Here is a 24,625-nt window from a genome sequence, read left to right as displayed (position 1 = left end):
TGCAATATTAGGATGCTGAGTCTTTGGAATTACCTACTCCAGAGGACTTTAAGCCTCATTCATTGTTTCCGTTATGAACAAAGATCACTAGGTTTCTGGATATTAAGGCTTCAAGGAACTTGAAGGGGCAATTGGGTGTTTGGAAAAGTTAAATCACAGGCTTGTATGGCTGAGCAAGCTTGAAGGGTCATGTAGCTCACAGGCACACATCTCATTAAAATTAAATCAGATATTAAGATCTGCCATTCAGTAATGCAAACAATTTTTGCACAGCCATTTCTTATTGATTTTAATAAGCTTTCTATATTTGTTAGTCTAACATGGCACTGGATCAGTGTGCTAATTCTCAAGTATAAAAACTGGGGAATTAAGAGGAAACTTGCACTACCTGGTTGGACTCCATGGAGAATCTGCCAGTACAGCATTGGTGTCCCGGGGCTAACATTAAACTGAATGTTAGACCGCATTTCATTGCTTGAGTTTTAGTCAGTCTTCGTAGGCTCCCAGGTTCAGCTGCTAGAGGACTAGTTTGGGCAACATGCCAGATCAACTTTACTCCAGCTCAATGATTCACTATGCTGTTTCCTTTCATGTTTGCCCTATAGTGCGAAAGCCTTCACTTGCTGTATGCATGACTGATGTGTTGCTATATTTTATCACTATACATTGCAGATTCTTCCAGCTTTCTTTATCTGGATGATCTTGCCTTGACCCACAACACCACCTCATGAGTCAAGAAGACGTGACATTATCCGTACTTCCTAAAGAGTTTGAGATCTGCAAGGTTCCCTGCCCTGATTCAAACAACTTTCTACTTGAGCACCATTGACAGTGTCTTGTCTGGCTACATCTTTGTGTAGTACAGAAGCTGCAAGGCATCGAACTATAAGACCCTTCAGGGGATGGTTAAAAATCACTAAGAGGATCACCAGGGTCTCCTCCCCCCACCCCCCATATTTATGATATTGACCAAAAGCGGTGTATATGAAGGACCCAAAGCATTGTTGAGATCCCTACCACCCATCCCACAAACTTTTTGACCCACTGTCTTCAAGAAGGAAGTACAGGAGCATTTGGTCTAGATCTGCCGGACTGGGTCACAGCTTCTTCCCTCAGGCTGTAGACTCATGAATACCCTGTCACCACCAAGGTCTCGTCATTAGGACAGCGAGCGGTTTACCTACACAGCACACTCCATGAACTTTGCATTATATTTTGTTGTGCAGACACGAGGAAATCTGCAGGTGCTGGAAATTCAAGCAACACACACAAAAAGTGCTGGTGAACGCAGCAGGCCAGGCAGTATCTATAGGAAGAGGTACAGTTGACGTTTCGGGCTGAGACCCTTCGTCAGGACTAACTGAAAGAAGAGAGAGTAGGAGATTTGAAAGTGAGAGGGAGAGGAGATCCTGAAACAGCCGGAAACGTCGACTGTACCTCTTCCTATAGATGCTGCCTGACCTGCTTCATTCACCAGCATTTTTTGTGTGTGTTGATTATATTTTGTTCTGTTTTATGTTCTGTGTGATATTTTGTGGGCGCTCTGCAGTCCAGAAGAATGTTTCATTTGGTTGCATACATATACAATAGTAAGATGACAATGAACTTGAACTAATACGGTTGTCACACAAATTCAGTGACCTAGGTTCAGTCCAGACTTTCATGTTGTCTATATGGAATACGTGTGTTCCCATGTGACTGTGTGGACGACTTTGTGTGATCCAGTTGCTCCCACATCATAGAGATCTGCAAGTAGGTTAATTCAGTAAATTACCTTTCATGTCGGTGGTAAGAGCATTAGAGATTTGCTGGGCATGTCAGTATTATTGACTCAGTGAGCTGAATTGCTTTTTGTAAATATTGTAAGGAAATATGGAAATAAGAAAACTAGACTGGGGAGAAAAATGGGGCGTATTTTTCAAGTAATAAGAAATTAATGGAATTTACAGGGGAATTGAGAAATAATTGTCACTTAATCATACTATGTTTGAGTTGAGAATGATGGGGCAGGCTTGAGGGGCCTGATGGCCAACTCATGCTCTTTTCTTGTGTGCTCTGCTTACAGAGAGTTGTTTAATTTTGAATCAACTGTCTTATGTTTCCAGTTTATACTTTGAAGTGATGACCTGAGAATCATCTTGGAAGCAATGAATTCCTTTCACAAGTTAGTATGAGGATTTTTTGCATTACAGTATCCTATTTAGTCACCTCCATCAATCATCATTTCTGTTAGATTGTTCCACATGGATCTGTTCTGGGATCCTTCCTCTTTCTGATTTTTATAAATGACCTGGATGAGGAAGCAGAAGGGTGGGTTAGTAGGTTTGTTGATGTCACAAAAGTTGGGGGCGTTGTGGATAGTCTGGAGGGTTGTCAGATGTTACAGCAGGACTTCAATAGGATGCAGAACTGGGCTGAGATGTGGCAGATGGAATTAACCCAGATAAGTGTGAAGTGGTTCATTTTGATAGGTCAAGTTTGAAGACAGAATATAATATGAATGGTAAGACTCTTTGCAGTCTGAAAGACAGGGAAATCTTGGTGTCCGGGTCCATAGGATACTCAGAGCTGCTGCACAGGTTGACAGTGTTGTTAAGGCATATGGTGTGTTGGCCTTCATCAACTGTGGAATTGAGTTCAAGAGCCGTGAGCAAATATTATAGCTATACAAGACTTTAGATCCCACTTGGAGTACTGTGTTCAGTTCTGGTCATCTCACTACAGGAAAGATGTGGATACTATAGAGAGAATACAGAAGAGATTTACAAGGATATTTCCTGAATTGGAGAGCATGCCTTATGAGAATAGTTTGAGTGAACTTGGCCTTTTCTCCTTGGAGTGATGGAGGATGAGAGGTGACCTGATAGGGGTGTATAAGATGATGAGAGGCATTGATCATTGGATAACCAGAGGCTTTTCCCCCAGGGCTGAAATGGTTGACATGAGGGAGCATAGTTTTAAGATGCTTGGAAGTAGGTACAAGGGGAAATGGCAAAGGAGTTTTTCACACAGAGTGGTAAGTGAGTTGGTCTTTTAAGACAGGGGTCCCCAACCTTCTTTGCACCGCAGACTGGCCGATGGAGGGGGGGTTGTTAATCACGACCGGAATATAGGTGATAAGTTAACTAAAAGTCACTTATAAGTGGCTAATACACTCAATTTCATTTCTAGAAGGGTTTATCTAACGAACTTAATATTAAGCACACCATATATTTTCCTCGCATGAATATAGTGATAAGTCAATTACAAGTCATCGATTCTCTTGTGCCATCTTGTTAGCAGCAGCTTCTCCCAACAGTTCACAACACATGTCCTTGGCAGCAGGCAGAATCAATTCTTCAACAACAGTGAAAGGCTTCTTAGCCTTAGCAATACGGCTAGCTATTAAGTACGACACTCTCAGAGCAGCAGCATTTGTGGAGGTGGTGGCTCTCAGCACTTGGTTCTGTCCTGCTTGCTCATGTTTTTTCCGCTCAAAAAGCTCAACGGGTTTGTCTTTAAGTGCAGGGTGCTTGGACTCAAGGTGCCTCATTAGACAGCTTGCCTCCACATATCACACACAGGGGGCTTGGAGCATGCGAGTCACCGGTGGCAATAAAGCCATATTTTATGTGCGACTCGTCATATCTCCTGTTGAAGGAAGCTTCGACCTCAGCTGTCTCTGCGTTATCATCATTGTTAGGCCTTTTATGTCCCCTACCACCTCTTCTAAAGAAACTCTCAAGCGACGTTTGTTTTTATTTACTCATCGAGTAGTTGTAGGTTAATGACTGACTGATGTCCTTGCATGTGTTAAAGTTCAACAGGGAATGAGAAAAGGTGCAGCTGACTCGTATCGTTTCATATCACCAAATCATATTGTTTCCTCACGGCCCAGTAGCACATGCTTTGCGGCCCGGTGGTTGGGACTGTTTTAAGAGACTCTTAGATAGGTACATGGAGCTTAGGAAAAAAAGAGGGCTAGGTGGTAGGGAAATTCAAGGCAGTTTCTAGAGTAGGTTACATGGCTGGCACAACATTGTGGGCCAAAGGGCCTGTAATGTTCTGTCGATTTTTGTGTGTCTCCAGAAAAGAAATGATTGAGCAATAATGTGCTGGTGGTCTTTATTAGACTGGCTGTGTTTTCATTTTATGGAGGGTAGTGTAAAACCAGGGTCCATAAATGCGCCAGACTATCTTTTGCCTGAAACATCAACTATGTTTCTCTTTCCAGAAATTATATCTGATCTGAAGTTTCTGTTTTTTATTTCAAATTTTCAGCTTCTGCAGTTTTTAATTTCCTTAAGCAGAGAATGTTTATTACTAAATCTATTAAGAAATGCAAGGGAATTTCCTTTATCTAAAATTTGATAGAATGTGAAATTACTTGTGGAATAGTTAAGATGAATATAATAAAATGCATTTAAGTGGAATTTGGAGAAGGAGGAGAGGGAAAGATGTGCTTGGTGGTGCGATCCATTTGGAGATGATGGAAGTTACGGAGAGTTATGTGCTGGGTGGGGAGGCTGGTGGGGTCATAGGAGAAGACGAGAGGAACCCTATCTCTGGTGGGCGATGGGGTGGCGGTAGGATAGGATGAGGGCGGACTTGTGTGAAATTAAAGTGATGAGGTTGAAGGCAACGTTGGTGGTGGAGGGAGGGAAGCCCCTGCCTTTGAAGAAGGAGGACATCTCCTTAATTCTGAAATGAACAGCCTCATCCTGAGAGCAGGTGCGGTGAAGATGGAGGAATTGAGAGTCTCCAACACCAGCAGGCACAGACATCTCCAGGTAGTGATCGCTGCTGCCAACCTCAACAATTCTAATGATCCCAAGCAGATTCAGAATCTGGACTCCACCACCATCAATGCAATTTCCAACAACTGATAGCATCTCCAGGCTAGGTCTTTGTACACTGCCACTGGAACCCCAGTCCCCTTTCCAGTTTGCAGTTCTGTGTCTCTCAGGTCCCACTGCCAGCTCTTGAGTCCTCAGAGACACCATCTCCCTCTCTTCTGACACTACCAACCCCCCACGCCCCCCAATCCCAACTCTCATCTGTGCCGGTTCTTCACCATCCCCTCTGACCTACCCCTCAGTAAGAGCCTCAATTTTGTCCCCCTGCGTCCACATCTCAGTGAGTTCTGCACCCGCCAAGACGATGAGTTCTTGTTCTGCCACCTTTGTCGCCATGTTACTTTTTTGGCAAGGATTCTCCAATTCACACTAATGACCCCTTCTCATGCCTTCAACCCTCTTGCTCTTCCTGGGCTCTCTGCTCTGATCTTCTGCCTGCTCTGGATCTTTTCATCGCTAAATGCTGACAAGTCATCAATTGTATCAACTACAGCACTCCCCTTTCCAATTTCAACCTCACTTCTTCCAAACATACTGCTCTCCACTCTCTCTGCACTAATCCTAACCTTACCATCAAACCCGCAGACAAGGAAGGTGGTGGACTGACCTCTACCTGGCTGAAGCCAGGCGACAACTGTCAGACGCCACCTCTTACTTTCCCCTTGAATAGGCTTCCATTGAGGAGCACCAGGTCATTGTCTCCTGCACCAACACCGACCTTATTAACTCTGGAGATTTCCCATCCACTGCCACCAACCTCATAGTTCCCACACCTCTCATTTCTACTTCCTACCCAAGATTCACAAACCTGCCTGTCAATATAGATCCATTGTTTCTCATGTTCCTTCCCCACTGAACTCATATCTCCATACCTTGACTCAGCTTTATCTGCCCTGGTTCAGTCCCTTCCTACCTACATTCGTGACACTTCACACACTCTTGATCTTTTCAATGATTTCAAGTTCCCTGGCCCAGATCATCTTGGATTTTCACTATGGATATTCAGTCCCTATACACCTCCATCTGGCGAAACTGGTCCTCGCTCGCAATAATTTCTCCTTCAGCTCCTCCCACTTCTTTCAAACAAAAGGTGTAGCCATGAGCACTTGCATGGATCCCAGCTATGCCTGCCTTTTTGTTGGCTACATGGAACAGCCTATGTTCCAAGCCTACACTGGTATCATTCCCAATTTCCCTATGCTACATTGATGACTTCATTGGTGCTACTTCCTGTGTGTGTGTGTGTGTGTGTGTGTGTGTGTATATGTGTATATATATATATATATATATATCTTGCTCTCGCTCGCTCTCGCGCTCTCTCTCACTCGCTCTCTCGCGCTCTCTCTCACTCGCTCTCGCGCTCTCTCTCACTCGCTCTCTCGCTCTCTCTCGCTCTCTCTCGCTCTCTCTCGCTCTCTCTCGCTCTCTCTCTCTCTCTCTCTCTCTCTCTCTCACTCTCTCACTCTCTCACTCTCTCACTCTCTCACTCTCTCACTCTCTCACTCTCTCACTCTCTCACTCTCTCACTCTCTCACTCACTCTCTCACTCTCTCACTCTCTCACTCTCTCACTCTCTCACTCTCTCACTCTCTCACTCTCTCACTCTCTCACTCTCTCACTCTCTCACTCTCTCACTCTCTCACTCTCTCACTCTCTCACTCTCTCACTCTCTCTCTCTCTCTCTCACTCTCTCTCACTCTCTCTCACTCTCTCTCACTCTCTCTCTCTCTCTCTCTCTCTCTCTCTCTCTCTCTCTCTCTCTCTCTCTCTCTCTCTATCTCTCTCTATCTCTCTCTATCTCTCTCTATCTCTCTCTATCTCTCTCTATCTCTCTCTATCTCTCTCTATCTCTCTCTATCTCTCTCTATCTCTCTCTATCTCTCTCTATCTCTCTCTATCTCTCTCTATCTCTCTCTATCTCTCTCTATCTCTCTCTATCTCTCTCTCTCACACTCACTTACTCTCACTCTCACTCTCTCTCTGGACAGTTTATCCATTGATGTCTTTTATAAACCCATGGGTTCTCACACCTACCTGGGACTATACCTTTTCCCACCTCATTACTTGTAAAATTGCCATCCCCTTCTCTCAATTCCTCCATCTCTGCCACATCTGCTCTCAGACTGCTTATCATTCCAGAACAGAGAAGGTGCCCTCCTTCTTCAAAGAAATGGGGTTTCCTTCCTCTACCATTAATGCTGCCCTCAATTGCATCTTTTCCATTTTGCGCACGTTTGCCCTCACCCCATTCTCCCACCACCCCACAAGGGATGGAGTTCCTCTGGTCCTCGCTTACCACCCCAGCAGCCTCTTGTCCTGTGCATAATTCTCTGTAACTAACACCGTCTCCAACGTGATCCCACCACCACATCTTTCCCTGCTCCTTATGTGACTAATGGACTCCCTTGTCCATTCATCCCTCCCCACTGATCTCCCTCCTGGCATTTAACTTTGCAAGTGTAACAAGTGCTACACCTGCCCTATACCTCCTCCCTTACTACCATTCAGGGCCACAAACAGTCCTTCCAGGTGACGCGCCACTTCACCTGTGAATCTGTTTGGATCATCTATTGTATCTGGTGCTCCCGGTGTGGCCACCTGTATATCGATGATACCCAATGTAGAATAGAAAGCCACTTCGTTGAGCACCTACACTCTGTCCAGTAGAAAAAGCAGGATCTTCCAGTGGCCACCCATTTTAATTCAACTTTCCATTCCGATGTGTCAGTCCATGGCTTCCTGTACTGCTGCAATGAGGCCACACTCAGCTTGGAGGAGAAACATTTTATATTCCACTTGGGTAGCCTCCAACCTGATTGTGTGAACATCGATTTCTCGAACTTCCGGTAATGCCCTCCCCTGACCTTCTCCATTCACATTTCCCTCTCTCACCTCACCTCCTTACCTGCCCATCACCTCCCCAGTGCTCCTCCTGCTTCCCTTTCTTAAATGGTCTTCTGTCCTATCCTATCAGTTCCCCCTTCTCCAGCCTTTATCTCTTTCACCAATCAACTTCCCAGCTCTTTACTTAACCGCCTTCCCCCATCCCGGTTTCACCTATCACCTTTTGCCATATATTTCTTCCTCCTCTCCCCCATCTTACACTGACTTCCCATCTTTTTTTCTCCTATTCTGACGAAGGGTTTCAGCCCAGAACTTCGACTGTTTACTCTTTTCCATGAACGCTGCCTGGCCTGCTGAGCTCCTCCAGCATTTTGTGTGTGTTGCCTGGATTTCCAGTATCTGCAGATTTTCTCTTGTTTGTGGAAGTACTAAGCTTGCTGGTGCTGAGAACAGATATCTTCCATCTTGAGTTCCTTGTTGGTGGTTGTTAGTAAACGGTCTATCTATAATAATTAGCACTGGTTAAGTTGAATGCAATAAAATGTGGGAAATCGGAAAGTAAATTCTTTCTTAAAGATTCATTTTTGGAAATTTTAGCTGTGTTAGTGGGAAGTTCTTTTTGGACAACAAAAGGAATTGCATTGCTCAGCATTGCCTCTGCTTTTGTTTAATTGTTTACTTCTGCTTCAGATTTCTTACTATACTGAGGATTTTCATAACTTAATAGGATATGATGCAGTGCAACATCAATGATATTCTAAATGCCCAGTCATGTTATGAGTATAGACTACTTGAGGTGGAGTACGGGTGGGGGTAGGAATCAAAATTAATGCAATCATGTTTTCACTTAAATCGAAGATGTCCTCAATGGTGGGGGGAGGGGGCTTGTACCCATGATCAAGCTTGCTGAGTCTACAACCGTCAGCAACCTCTTTCAATCCTATGCACTGATTTTCAGGAACCTGGACCCTTTCTACCACTGACCCCTCAGTGAGGATTGGTGTGTGATCTCTTGGCTTCCCATTCCTGAAGTCCCCAGTTAATTTCTTCGTCTTTGCTGACATTGACTGCACGATTGTTGTTGTGACACCACTCAACCAGCTGGTCTATCTTGGGCCTGCATGCTTCTGAGATTCTGCCAACAACCTGTGGTTGTGAAAAAGGATATAGTGCTTTCCCGGCATATATGACGAATAAGCTCTTGGGTTACTGGTATCGATTTTAACCAATGTTTCGATAACAAACTGTCATCTTCATCAGGGATGATATTGTGGGGGCTCTGAAGGTGTAGATCCAACTCTTGTTTGAAGCATGGGTCCAATATCCTAGCACAGATTTAATAGAGCTGTTAGGGAGGGTTTAAACTAATTTGGCAGGAGGATCGGGCTTAGTGATAGGGCTGAGGAAGGGGGAAACAAATAAATCAAAGATAGCGTGTAACAGAGATGATAGAAAGGACAGGCAGGAGATTAGGCATAATCACAGCCAATGGGATGATTTACAGGGCAATGGAGGCATGGTGTAGTTAAAACAGAAAGCAACAAATACTGGACTGAAAGTGTTATATTTGAATGCACGCAGCATAAGAAATAAAATGGACAATCTTCAAATTCAGCTACAGGTTGGCAAGTATGATGTTGTGGCCATCTCTGAAACTTGGCGAAAGGATGACTGCCATTGGGAGCTGAACATCCAAGGATATACGATGCATCACAAAGATAGGTTAGTAGGCAGAGGGGATGGTGAAATAATATTAAATCATTAAAATGGGCTGACATGGGATCAGAAGGTGTAGACTCTCAGGGTTGAGTTAAGAAATGGCAGGGGTAAAAGGGACCATAATGGCAGTTGTATACAGGCCTCTAAACAGCAGCCAGGATGTGGATTACAAATTACAACAGGAGATCGAAAAGGCGTATAAGAAAGGCAATGTCATGACAAGCGTTGGGGATTTTAACATGAAAGTGAATTGGGAAAACCAGGTCAACACTAGACCTCGAGAGAATTTGTAGATAGCTTTTTAGAACAGCTTGTTGAGCCCACTAGGAGGATCGGCTGTGCTGAATTGGGTATTGTGCAATGATCCAGAGGTGGCAGTAGAGCTTAAGGTTAAGGAACCCTTGAGGAACAGTGATCACAAAATGATTGAGTTCACTTTGAATTTTCAGAAGGAGGAACTAAATTCCAATGTGTCATTTCAGTGGAATAAAGGAAATTACAATGGCATGAGAGGGAAACTGACCAAGGTAGACTGGAAAGGGACACTAGCAAGATGGACAGCAGAGCAGCAAAGGCTGGAGTTTCTGCAAAAAATGAGGGAAGTGCAAGACAGATATATTCCAGATAAGAAATTTTTGAATGGAAGAAGGATACTACCATGGCTGTTAAGTGAAGTCAGAGCCAAAGTAAAAACAAAAGAGAAGGCATGCAAGGAAGCCAAAGCTAGTGGGAAGATAGACAATTGGGACGCTTTTAAAAACTTGCAGAAGGAAACTAAGGTGATCATTAGGAAGGAAAAGATGAATAATGAAAGGAAGCTGGTGACAAATATCAAAGAAGATACTAAAAGCTTAAAGTATATAAAGGGTAAAAGAGAGTTGAGGGTAGATATAGGACCAATAGGAAATGATGCTGGAGATATTGTATTGAGAGACGCAGAGAAGGCAGAGGAACTGAATGCGTATTTTGCATCAGTCTTCACAGTGGAAGACACCTGCAGTGTACTGGATATTCAAGAAAGTCAGGGAAGTGAAGTATGTGCAGTGAAAATTACAACTGAGAAGGTGCTCAGGAAGCTCAATGATCTGAGGGTGGATAAATCTCCTGGATCTGATGGAATGCACACTTGGGTTCCAAGGGAAGTAGCTGGAGAGATTGCGGAGGTATTAACAATGATCTTCCAAGAAATGATAGATTCCGGCATTTTACAGGATGACTGGAAAATTGCAAATGTTATTCCACTATTTAAGAATGGTGGCAAGCAGCAGAAAGGAAACTATAGACCTGTTAACCTGACATCAATGTTAGAATCGATTGTTAGGGATGAGATTACAGAGAACCTGGAGGCACAGGACAAAGTAGGCCAAGGCCAGCATGGTTTCCTGAAAGGAAAATCCTACCTGACTAACCTCCTGCAATTTTTTGAGGAGATTACAAACAGGGTAGACAAAGGAGATGCAGTAAATGTGATGTACTTGGATTTTCAGAAGACCTTTGACAAGGTGCCGCACATGAGATTGCTTAGCAAGATAAGAGCCCGTGGAATTACAGAGAAGTTACCAACACGGGTGGAGCATTGGCTGATCAGCACAGAGATTGGGGATATCAGTGGAGTTCCACAAGAGTCGGTGTTGGGGCTGCCGCTTCTTATGATTTATCTCAATGATTTGGAATATGGGATTAATGGATTAATAAATTTGCCAATGATACAAAGATAGTTGGAGGAGCGGGTAGTGTTGAGGAAACGGGGAGCCTGCAGAGAGACTTAAATAGTTTAGGGGAATGGGCAAAGAAGTGACAAATGAAATACAATGTTGGAAAGTGTATGGTCATGCACTTTGAAAGAAATAAATGGGCAAACTACTATTTAGATGGGGAGAGAATTCAAAGTGCAGAGATGCAAAGGGACTTGGGAGTCCTTGTGCAAGGTCCTCTGAAGGTTAACCTCCAGGTTGAGTCGGTGGTGAAGGCAAATGCACTGTTGGCATTCATTTCTAGAGGTATAGAATATAGGAGCAGGGATGTGATGTTGAGGCTCTATAAGGCACTTGTGAGACCACACTTGGAGCATTGTCTGCAGTTTTGGGATCCTTATTTTAGAAAGAATATACTGACATTGGAGAGGGTTCAGAGAAGGTTCAGGAGAATGATTCCAGGAATGAAAGGGTTACCATATGAAGAACGTCTGGCAGCTCTCGGACTGTATTCCCCGGAGTTCAGGAAAATGAGGGGGGGATCTCATAGAAACATTCCAAATGTTAAAAGGCCTGAACGGATTAGATACGGCAAAGTTATTTCCCATGGTAGGGGATTCTAGGACAAGAGTGCAGGACTTCAGGATTGAAGGACATCCATTTAGAACAGAGATGCGGAGAAATTGCTTTAGTCAGAGGGTGGTAAATCTGTGGCGTTTGTTGCCACAAGTGACTGTGGAGGCCAAGTTATTGGGTGTATTTAAGGCAGAGATAGATAGGTTCTTGATTAGCCAGGGCATCAAAGGTTATGGGGAGAAGGCAGATTGGTGGGGACACTTGGAAGAATTGGATCAGCCCATGATTGAATGGCACAGCAGGCTCAATGGGCTGAATGGCCTACTTCTGCTCTTATATCTTATGAGCCGCCATGCTTCTGTCCTAGCAGCTGCTTGGTGAATCTGTAGGGATTTGCAGTATTGGGATTGACATATTTTACGCTTTTAAATCCTGTAATATTTCTAACACAAAATGTTGCTTATGTTTTATTTAGTTACTGTAAATTAATATTTGAAATGGATATAAGGCTTTTAGCAAAAACAATGTAGTCTTTTCTTGACTATTACTGTCCATTGCAAATTTACAAAGCTGATCTTATTTGAAGTCCTGACGAGGGGACTTGGCCCAAAATGTCAACTGTACCTCTTCCAATAGATGCTGCCTGGCCTGCTGCATTCCACCAGCATTTTGTGTGTGTTGCTTGAATTTCCGGCATCTGCAGATTTCCTCGTGTTTGCTTATTTGAAGTTTATAGCTTTGATACATAACTAACTGCATTGTGCATAAATCCTTGTAAAATCATGTACTGAGCAATTCTGTACTATTTCAGCAGTCATAGGTATTCACACAGTAAAAAATGATGACATTATACTTTATTAATATAATTTATAACCTTCCCTTGTGTATTTGCTATAATTTGCTAAAAATACTATCAAATAATAGCAATTTAGATCTAGAACAGTCAAGCAAATTTCGTGACTTTGATGAAATTACACTGCCACTGGTAATGGAATTATTATTTTTGATGGTCTTTCTGTTTCCTTAATTTCCTTCGAAGTGTGTACTCTTCAGGCTGCTTAGTTTTGGCCATCCAAAAAGGGGGTGTTAACTTAACAGCAGAATCTGTACAAGGTTTTATTCTTTCCATTCCATATCTTGACTTGCTAATAATGGATCAGTGAGACAACTCCACAGGAAAGATGTAAAGTGTCCTTAATCGGACAAGTATTATTATTGACTTAGTAGGTGAGATTTATTAATTTTTATTGTGGTAGATTTCATATTCTGATGCCAGTTAATTTTTAAAGGTATCCCCTAAAGAATTCCCAATAAAGAAATGTATTTGCATTCCATAACTGAATACAGGTCGACCTTCTATAATCCGGCACCATTGAGACCTGAGGAGTGCCGGATTAGTGAAAATGCCGAATTACAGAAGGATCACATTAAGCAATAGCTAACCGCCTCATGATACCTTTAAAATATCAAAGGATTCAAAGGTTCATTTAATGTCAGAGCACTGTATACAATATGCATCCTGAAATGCTTTTTCTTCGCAACCATCTGCGAAAACAGAGGAATGCCCCAAAGAATGAACAACAGTTATAACCCCTAAGTTTTCCTCCCCCTGCGCACGTAAGCGGCAATGAGCAACAATTCTCCCCTCCCCACCGGCAAAAAATAAAGCGCACACACTACCAGCATTCAAGTGTGAGCTAAGCGATGGCAAAGACATAGACTTGCAGTTACCCCAAAGACTACATTGCACTCGCAGTTACTGAGGGAATCCTTGTTAGCTTCTTTTCCTCCGCTTAGTAATATGCTTAAATTCAGCGGGTCACCACGTCTGATCTGAGGTCATAGGCAGAAGAGAATGGACCGCTGGCCGGGCGACGCCAGAGGGCAGTGCGCAACTGCTGGCAGGTGGGCGAGAAGGCGGACTGACCTAGCACGCGTCAGCTCCCCTGCCGCTGGCGGGGGAGACGGCCGGGTGCCGGGCGGCTGTGCCTCATGCAAGTTATATTAATAAATGCAGGAAGACAAGCAGGAATCGCCTGTCTGTGCTTACAAGAGTGTGCCAACACGTAAACAGATCTAGCGCAACCAAAACAATGCGCAGCAAATTGGTACGGTGGCCTGGAAAATTCGAAATTACGGTTGCGCGGAAAATTTGAAATCAGTGTGGATTATTGAAGGAACTGGATAACAGGTAGTCGGATTAGTGAAAGTCGACCTGTACCTTAAGAAAAATGCAATTTGTATTCTTTCTTTTTCAGATAAAGGATGACCAAATTATTGCCTGAAACAGGCAGCTGAGGAGAAAGGATTAAAAAGCTGTAAAATGCCCAAATCTGGGTCTTCCAGAACAGCACAGACTGAAAGTTCTGATAGCAACAGCAACATGGTTGAAAAACAGACTGGAAGGAAGGTAGGTTATGCTTTATAATAGAATATTCTTGGAAATAATTTGTTTTCAGGCATGTCTTTGTAATTTTGTAATAAAACTAAGAACATTTTCAGAAACAAATTCATTAAAAACTTGTTAGATTTGTAGTTCTGGAATACAGTTTTCAAAGATATATTAATTTTTAATTACTTTCCAAAGGACTTTCTAAATTCATATTTAGTAACCTTTTCTTTCCAATGAAAGTGTTACTAGAATTTACATGATATCCTTTTCTGATTATCTTTGTCAGGAATACTTGGTTTGAGTATTCATTACTTGTTTGGATGAGTCATCTGGTCATATGGAAGTCTTAAATTTGTAAGGAGTTTGAATTTCTATTCATATAATTATATTTACTGTTTCATTTCCTGCATGGTAGTTTCCAGAAATGTGTTTGTCACTCTGGGGTGGAGCAGAATTGAACATTCAAATTTACATGTTTACTCCATTCTGCAGCCTAGAAATAAGTGAATTTTGTAGATCTCTGTTCAGATATGATTTGTCTTCAAACCTTCCAGATAGCATAAGGTATCTTTAATGGAAGTATATAACATTGTCAGATAAGTTCATCTTCTTTGCACATCTATCACATAGACATAATTTTCCAAAAATAATATTTTTTTTTCCCGATTCAATGAATCTGAATTTAAAATCCAATTGAGTCACTACTTTCAAATATTTTCTCTCTCTCCTATCCAGTCCCTGAAGAATGAGGATGACATCCGTTCTAGTTTGTGGTTTCTGCATTGATTGATATGAGATCTGCTGTTAGTGCCACAAGTGGGGCTGGATTGTTTGGTGGGGTGGGGGAACAATATAGTTTTGTGAGGTGATGCATTCCTTTTGCTTTTTAAGGTGAACTTCTGTGTGTTCCTGAGCTGAATGGTCTCAGTGCTATCCATATAATTTCAATATTTTTGTATTTTTAAACAACATGGAAGGAGCCCATTTAACCCAATGAGATGATTAGGCTGTTGGGCTCATTCCTCCTTTATTCCTCCTGTAACCTATATTTCACACGCCATCAGCTCCCGTGCTGATTCTCCTGTCGCCCACCTACACTGGTGAGAAATTTACAGTGGCCAATTAAAGGTCACACCTTTAGGACATAGAAGGAAGCAGAGCACCTGGAGAAAATGTATACAGTTATAGGAAGAATGTGCAAACTTCACACAAACAGCATCTGAGGTCGGTATCAAACTTGGGTCACTGGAGTTTTGCATAGCATCTGTATGTAAGGGGTTTCTTCTTTTACATTACTGCGTAGGCTAGTTAAAATGGCTTCTTTGTTATGTTAACTGCTGAGAAAGTTCTCTCGCTAGCTGCTTGTTTGGGTTAAATTATTGATAAGAGAGCAAACGAACCATTGGGATAGATGTTATTCTTGTGCGTCTGTAAGCTATTGTGATATGTTACGCTGTATATTTCAATAAACATATGATAAATAAATCTGAATCCAACTCAACAGTCCAGTCAGTTCCATTCTCCTCTTTGACCTGCCACTTATTTTTGTCATATGCTAATTATGTCTCCTTTTGATTCTTGTGCTACCTATCTACACCTCTTTTTTTCTGTAGACAGCGAACTTGCCTTCTCATCTTTCGGACATGAATTTGGAACACCTGGCAGAAATGCACATAACCATGGAGAGAACTTGTAAACTCTACACAAAGGATTTAATATGCTGCAAAATGCATTTTAGTTACTATGTCAGTAACATGCGCGAATATCATGTCATAATAACAACTCACAAAATGAAGGATTGACATCCTCGCTACAGTTCTAAAGATTTGTGTCCCATGCTAGAACAGACTTCTGGTTAAGCATGTGGTATTTTTACATTTGATTTTCAAAATCCAGTCACCCTCTTTGGACATTCAGTGGCTTATTACTATTGCCAAATCCTATTCAGTCAACTTCCTGGGCGTTGCCACTTCCTGGTATCTTAACTGGATCAACCATAGTCATGCCATGACTGCAAGAGTATAGATTGTTCAATAACAAATGATAACAATCCTGATCACAAAAGCTATTTGTCTTCTGTGGTTTCTTCCCACCAGAAAGCACAAGTCAAGAATGATGAAATATCTCCATTTGTTAGAAACGAAGGCATTTCTGATGACTTTTAACAGGTTCAGTACTATATTTTTAAAAAAAAAGGTTGATTGCAAATCCCACCCCTAACATCCTTTTTCTTGAATATTCACATTTAACCCTGTCAGATGTATCCTGTAAGATGTACTAGAAGCCTGAATATGCTTTTCCAACCACCTAGGATCACAGGTTCAGTATTTCAAGATAATAATATACAAATTCTCTTCCAAGCTGCATACCATTATATCTTATAGGAAATGGGTTTCTGTGCCTGCATTTTCCCTGAGTTAGAATCCTGAACTTTTATTATTGTGATATCTCATGTCAGAAAGTAAACTTGGTAATTTTTTTCTTATTGTCACATCTACTGAGATGCTGTGAAAAAGCTTTTGTTTGTGTGTCATTCAGACAGATAATTCCAGAGATGAGTAAATCAAGATAATAACAAAAGAGAAGTGTTACAGTTACAGAGAGTACAGTACAGGTAGACAAAGTGGAAGGGCAATGACTATGTAAATTGGAAGATCAAGAGCTTGTCTTTTGGTGTGTGAGAGATCTGTTCAAGAGATTTTATAACAGCAGAATGGAAGCTGGAAGCTGTCCTTGAGACTGATGCTACATGTAGGTACATAGCTATTTTTCATCACTACAATCAGAGTACGATTTCTGTCTGACTCCAGGAGATGAAGCAGACATTTTACTATGCACCTTCTCAAGAGCAGTTCGTATTAGAAAATAAATGGAGTATTTCCCATGAGTTGAAAAGATGAAAAAAAAACAGTTGGTGTCATTTTCAGACAGCTTAATGGTAGAGGAAATTGACAGATCAGGTCTGATCTGAACATCCATTCTTTTCATTTGTGTATAAGAGCTATTAATATTATCTGATGGTGGCAACCTGCAATGAAATAGTTTGACTGAAAACCACTTCATTCTGGTGCACAATTTTTCAAAAGTGCATCTGGTAAGTACATAGATTTTATTGTGTAGGCTGGATCCTTTTCTCTGTTATGGGGATGGTGTAGAGACAACTTGAAAATACTAAAAGTTACTGAGAGGCTAAGTGAGGCAATATTACGTATGACGTGCTTCCAACTAACTAAATTCCAAGTTGAAGAAGTACACTTAATCCTTTATTACAAATCAACAATAAAATCATTGGACTATTCCATAATTCATGTAAAAGTAATAGGATCAAATTGAAACAAGGACGAGCGGTCAGTGAAAATATCTGCTCCCTACTCACCCCCTTTCTGTTCTACCAAACAGGTGACTATATTCATTTATTTTAACCGCTAATTCCCACCCAAATCCAATGACGAATTACCTTAACCCAGAATGAAGGTGCACAGCATAAATGCAATACAGATAGACAATAAATGGGTACATGGCTACTGCATCCAATTATAATACTATAATAATTACATTTATTTATTACTTATTACTGAATAGGAAACATGAAATCCTTAAGGATAAACATATTGTCAGCACATTTTAACATTATGCAAATGTCATCTTTCTTCTTTAAACCAAGTTCTGTAGCAGTCATCTAGGCCAGAGGTTACTAGCACTTAGCCCAGTACAGAGTAACTTTACTACCATTGTCTTTCAATTCAGTATGTCAAGTCAGTGTCACGAAGTCAAACAACCAAAGTAATTGAGGCTTCTAGAGCTGTAGCTTCTCAAACGTCTACCTCCTGCAGAAGACAGATCTTGGTTTTAGGTCTGTCCAGACAGCTGATCTTGGTCATGATGCACACCTGTCACATAAATCCTCTTCTGGAAAGGCTGGATGACCCTGACCATGATCCCATAAGTTTCAAAGCACTGTGTCATCAACTATAAGTGCAAACTTTCCTGGGAGGAAATTGTGCTTTGTACACGACCTTTTCTGGCGTTCCTGTAACTGTGGTAAATACTCCTTGACCCACTGTTTCCAAAACAAGTTTTACATGTATTGTCCTGCTTCCATCTACGATGAGCTTAAAGTGATGTTCTCTGAAAAGTCGCTCCACAGTCAAGCACACGTGGAATTTCCCAAGACAAAGGAGCAGAAATAGGCCATTCAGCCCATTGAGTCTGCTCCGCCACTCCACCATGAGCTAAACTGTTCTTCCATCTAGTTCCAATTTCCGGCTTTTTCCCCATATCTCTTGATACCCTGATTAATTAGATACCTATCAATCTCCTCCTTAAGCACCCTCAATGATCGGGCCTCCACAGCTGTATGTGGCAATGAATTCCATAAATCCACAACCCTCTGGCTAAAAACATTTCTCTTCATCTCTGTTTTAAATGGGTACCCACTAATTTTAAGAATGTGGCCTCTTGTCCTGGACTCACCCACCAAGGGAAACAGCCTTTCCACATCTATTCCGTCCAACCCTTTTAACATTCGGAATGTTTCTATAAGATCCCCTCTCATTCTTCTATACTCTAATGAATACAGTCCAAGAGCCGACAAACGCTCCTCATATGTTAGGCCCTGCATTCCAGGAATCATCCTCGTAAATCTTCTCTGAACTCTCTCCAACATCAGTACATCCCTTCTAAGATAGGGGGCCCAAATCTGCACACAGTATTCCAAATAAGGTCTCACCAGTGCCCTATAGACCCTCATCAACACCTCCTTACTCTTGTACACTATTCCTTTTGAAATGAATGCCAACATAGCATTGGCTTTCCTTACTGCCGATCCAACCTGGTAGTTAACCTTTAGGGTATCCTGCACGAGGACCCCCAAGTCCCTTTGCACTTCTGATTTTTGAATTTTCTCCCCATCTAAATAATAATCTGTCCGATTATTTCTTCTTCCAAAATGTACAACTGTACATTTCTCAACATTGTATCTCATCTGCCATTTCTTTGGCCACTCTCCTAAACTGACCAAATCTCTCTGCAACCTTTCTGTTTCTTCATCACTTCCTGCTCCTACACCTATCTTGGTGTCATCTGCAAACTTAGCCACAAAACCATGTAATCCATAATCTAAATCATCAATATACATTGTAAAAAGAAGCGGTCCCAACACCGACCCCTGCGGAACACCGCTGGTAACCGGCAACCAATTAGAATAGGATCCCTTTATTCCCACCCTTTGCTTTCTGCCTATCAGCCAATGCTCCACCCATTCCAATGTCTTTCCTGTAATTCAATGGGCTGTCATCTTACTAAGCAGCCTCTTATGCGGCACCTTATTGAAGGCCTTTTGAAAATCTAAATACGCAATATCTACAGTCTCTTCCCTTGTCAATCTTATTCGAGATTACCTCAAAAAATTCGAATAGGTTGGTGAGGCAGGATCTTCCCTTCATGAAACCATGTTGGCTTGGGCCTATCTTGTCATGCACCTCAAGGTATTTTTCATAACCTCGTCCTTGAGGATCGACTCCAATATCTTTCCCACTACTGATGTCAGACTAATAGGCCTGTAATTTTCTTTTTGCTGCCTCCCTCCTTTCTTAAGCAGCGGAACTACATTTGCGACCTTCCAGTCCTCCGGAACCATGCCAGAGTCTATTGATTCCTGGAAGATCATTTCCAATACCTCCACAATCTCCAAAGCCGCCTCCTTCAGAACCCGTGGGTGCACCTCATCTGGTCCGGGAGACTTATCTATTCTTAGTCCATTTAGCTTCCCAAGCACTTTCTCTCTAGTAACCTTGACTTTACCTAATTCTATTCCCTGAGACCTCTGGCTATCAAGTATGTTGCTAATGTCTTCCACTGTGAAGACTGATGCAAAATACTCATTTAGTTCCTCTGCCATCTCTTTGTTACCCATTATAATTTCTCCAGCATCATTTTCAATCGGTCCTATATCTACCCATGTCACTCTTTTTTTCTTCATATATTTAAAAAAACTCTTAATATCCTTTTTTTATGTTAATTGCCAACTTCCTTTCATAATTCATCTTTTCTTTCCTAATGACTTTCTTAGTTTCCTTCTAAGTTTTTAAAAGTCTTCCAGGTCCTCATTTTTCCCACTAATTTTTGCTTCCTTGTACACCGTCTCTTTTGCTTTTATTTTAGCCTTAACCTCTCTTGTTCGGCACATTTGTGCCATTTTTCCATTCATGATTTTCTTTTTTCTTGGAATATATTTTTCCTGCACTTTTCTTATTTCTGGTAGGAATTTCATCCAATTCTGCTCTATCGTCCCTCCATCTAGCTCACTTTCCAATTGACTTCGGCCAGTTCCTCTCTCATACCACTGTAATTTCCTTTGTTCCACTGAAATATCGATACACCTGATACCAGCTTCTCCTTTTCAAATGTAAAACTGAACTCAATCATATTATGATCACTACTTCCAAGGGGTTCCATTACCTCCAGCTCCTTAATTGCCTCAGGTTCATTACACAGCACCCAATGCAAAACAGCCGATCCCCTGGTGGGCTTATGGACAAGCTGCTCCAGAAAGTCATCCCGTAGGCATTCTACAAACTCCCTCTCCTGAGATCCATTACCTTCCTGACTTTCCCAATTCACTTTCATATTAAAATCCCCCATAATTACCTTGACATTTTCTTTCTGACACGCTTTTTCTATTTCCAGCTGTAACTTGTAGTCCACATCCCGGCTGCTGTGTGGAGGCTTGTATATAACTGCTATTAGTGTATTTTTACCCTTGCCATTTTTTAACTCGACCCATAAGGATTCTACCTCTTCTGATCCTATGTCCCTTCTTTCTAGTGATTTGATATCATTGCTTACCATCAGGGCCACGCCACCCCCTTTACCTACCTTCCTATCCTTCCTATACACTGTGTATCCTTGGACATTCAGCTCCCGATCACATCCATCATTTAGCCATGACTCGGTGATGGCCACAATGTCATATCTTTTAACCTGTAGCTGTACAACAAGGTCATCCACTTTATTTCTAACTGTGTGCATTTAAGTACAGTACATGTAGATCAGTATCTGTTACCGATTTTGCTATATTTCCATCGCACAGCAAAATATTCTGTCTATTCACCTGCCTGTCCTTCTTGCCATTTTTGCTGCACAGTATCTTTGACTTATTTCTATTTTCCTCTTCCTTGACCCTAACACCCTGGTTTCCTTCCCCCTGCCAACTTAGTTTAAACCCTCCCTAACAGCTATATTAAACAATCCCACCAGGATATTAGTACCCTTTGAGTTCAGGAGTAACCCATCGTTTTTGTATAACTCGTACCCTCCCCCCCCCCCCCCAAAATAGATCCCAATGATCCAAGAATTTGAAGCCCTGCCCCCTGCACCAGTTACTTAGCCACACATTCATCTGCTTAATTCTGCTATTCATACCTTCATTAGCGCGTAGCTCAGGCAGCAATCCTGAGATTATTACTCTGGAGGTCCAGCTTTTCAATTTTCTTCCTAGCTCCCAGTAATCTTCCTTCGGGACCTCCTCTCTCTTTCTGTCTATGTCATTGGTGCTAACGTGTACCAAGACTTCTGGCTGCTCGCCCTCTCTCCTCCGAATACTCTGGATTCAATCTGAGATATCCCGTACCCTGGCACCAGGGAGGCAACACACCATCCGGGTATCCTTGTTCGGCTCGCAGAATCTCTTCTTTGTTCCCCTCACTATGGAATCCCCTATAACTACTGCATTTCTCCTTGCTCTCTTGATCACGGCACTGGGCAGAGTGCCAGAGTCCCGTTCACTGTGGTCTTCCTCTGTCAGGTCAACCTCTCCAACAGTATCTAAAACGATATATCTGAGGGGAAATGTCACAGAGGTGCTGTGCACTCTCTCTCTATAGGTATTATCAATCACCTCCTCACTTTCCCTAACCAGTTGAAGGTCATCCAAGTTGCAGCTCCAGATCCCTAACACGGTCCTTAAGGAGCCTCATCTCAATGTACCTGGTGCAGATGTAATCCTTGTGGAGGCTGGGAGTCTCCCAAGGTCCCCACATCTGGCACTCCAAGCACAACACTAATCCTAGATGCATACCTCTAATACTACTGTTATTACTAAATAAATAAACCTGTAACTTATCCCTATACTATGAGACTCAACAGTCGCAGGAAGCCTCTTCCCGTTTCTGCCTAAGCCCGTTGAGCCAAAGCCCTATCACTCTGCAGCCTCTCACTCCACTGCCCGCAGGATACGGCGGTATTCTTTTTAAGCCTTCCGTGCTCTGAAAAATTTCCTTTTTCTGTGGTGTGGAATATACCAGACTTTCCCATCACTGCGTTCCAGATCCTGAGCAGGTACTCTCTCAGCACAGCCTTTGGAGATGGCATCCTTCATGAAAGCTGCATAGTCAGTGTAAAATGACAAATCCCTCTTAAAGCTCTTCCTTAAATTCAGAGCACAATGTTCCGCAATCTTCCTATATTTGGAATGTTAACCACCTTTCTCTGGTAAGCTAATCTTGTAGTAGCCATCCACCAGTTTTGCAGAATTTGCAACCAACTCCATGAACTTGTGGTCTTTCCTTGATGAACCAGGCTGCTCATCCTGACTGCATTCAGCAAAGTTTGTCTTAAACTGCTGCTGCCAAAGCTCATCCAAGTTCGAAACTGGGATCCTGCTGTCAGCTCTGGCAGTGCACGATCTTTTCCTTGCTCTCCTTTCAGTGGTCCACAGTCCAACCCAGCATTGTTCAAATTGCATAGAGTCCATCATTAACACTGCTACTCACTTGCAATGGCTCCAAAGCTTAGGCACATTTGTCCCTATCTGCAGCTCAATTTCTGAATCAACCTCTTGGCAAATGGACATGTTTCAGGTGAGACCATCCCTGGAGATCCCTCTGTCATGGAATGTTCCCTCCATTGACAGGCATACTTTCCTGTGAAGAGATGTTAAATAGTTCACAATAATTTTCACCATCTAAACCAGCCACGTCCAATTCTGAAATAGTCTGGAACTCACAACTTTCTCTTGACCCATAGTCTGTAAGAGAATGTGAGTCTTTTTTCCCTGTAAGGTTGAGCTTGTTCCATTTAGGCCCATTGTGCAGAAAACTGCTATACGAGATTAATCTAGGAAAGCACAAGTAACCACTGTCTTGTTACCTTTCTTAGACTTCACTTGTACTGGAACCATAGGAAATTTACATTCATGATCAGCAGCCCCATAAGGCCCCTGGATAACAGAACACTGATCACTACTATGTCTGATTCTTTCCTAGCTTGTTCTGATTCTGCTCTCCCTTCCTGTGAGTGGATATGAAGTATGATGGGATGCTTAAAACTGCAAAACTTGCATGAAAGACACTTCCTGCAACCTTTGCTGAATCGTCCTGTACACAAATAGCCACCATTTTCCTTTAGGAAGACAATCTTCTCACTATGGCCTTTTTCTCCAGCTGAGGGCACAAATCTAATGCGTGTCCACCCCCACAGAACAGGCAAACCCTTTTGACTGATGAGACCATTTCCCTCCTTTTAGTTCCAGGTTCAGTATTAGCTTTACTTCCCACAGTGGCCACAGTAGTGGCAAAGCTGCTTCCTTTAGCTCTAGAACAATGTTGTTACTTAGTTTTTTTTCATACCTTTGCTTATTGCAGGTAATGGATGGAACATCCTGCATATTCCCCAAACACTGAGTTTGTTGCAATCTTTACTTGCCTTTCAGTAACATTAACAATTTTAATGAAAGTAGCCTTACAATTGTGCCTTTCTTACAATTCACAGGCCACCATTTAACTTCTGTCCCTAAGCTTATGAGGCAGTTTCTTTAGAACAGTCAACATATTAGCAGGCATATGGTCTTATGGTCATATCCAGCTCACTTTATGCACTGCACTTTAATGGAATTGCAATAGCCTCTAAGAAAAAGACTGAAATCTTGAAGAGCTTTCACATCTTCAGATTTGATGGATATCCATGAAAGAACCTTTTCCATGTAGATGGATGCAATTTTCTGTTTATTATCAAAATGTTCCTGTAGTAAAGCCTTAGCCTTGACATATTCTCTCTTAGAGTCAACATTCTGGCAACTTCTAACAAGTTCCCTAGGATGACCCCCTCGTGTACTGTTTCAAGGAAACAGAGGCAGTCACTATGGCTGTCAGTCTTGCTTTCTACACTGTTTTCATAGGCCTTCATGAATGCATGATATTAAAATGGATCACTGTTGAAGATTTGAATCTTTTAGGCAAAGGTGAAAGATGTTTGTGTGCAAATAAGGTTGTTGTTTCATTTAGCTTCCTCTTAATATCCAAAATGCTGTTTGATCTCTGTCGTCTGAAACAAGTGTTTCTATGCTGTAAGTGAATGTTCCTATGAGCACCTGGAGCTGCTGGATGTGAAATAGATTCAGAGTGCTTCAGTAGTGCAGACTGAGAGTAAACACCCTGAACTACCTCTTAGGGGTTTTATTCATATTTCCCAGACATTTGAGGAATGAATAAATCAGCACTGACTTTGGGTGTTTTTTTTCTTTGTGCCTTTTCAATATAGGAATTAGTGCCATTGGACTGTCCTTATGC

General features: G+C 42.1%; 1 protein-coding gene across 4 annotated transcripts in view; it reads left to right on the top strand.

Annotated features, from left to right (window-relative positions):
* The window catches only part of ankrd12 (ankyrin repeat domain 12), a 220,906-nt gene that overhangs the window by 88,325 nt on the left and 107,956 nt on the right, over positions 1-24,625 (top strand). For 3 of the 4 annotated variants that reach the window (XM_072259029.1, XM_072259046.1, XM_072259019.1), the window contains exon 2: positions 13,927-14,078. In XM_072259029.1, the coding sequence (XP_072115130.1) occupies positions 13,992-14,078 (87 nt within the window). In that variant the 5' untranslated portion in view covers positions 13,927-13,991. Of the gene's footprint in view, positions 1-9,331; positions 9,402-13,926; positions 14,079-24,625 lie in introns of those variants that run through there. The other variant, XM_072259038.1, reaches the window with a different exon arrangement.

The sequence above is a fragment of the Mobula birostris genome, chromosome 1 (genome assembly GCF_030028105.1).
Source record: "Mobula birostris isolate sMobBir1 chromosome 1, sMobBir1.hap1, whole genome shotgun sequence".
Classification (NCBI taxonomy): Eukaryota; Metazoa; Chordata; class Chondrichthyes; order Myliobatiformes; family Myliobatidae; genus Mobula; species Mobula birostris.
This window is presented reverse-complemented; position numbering and strand designations above follow the sequence as displayed.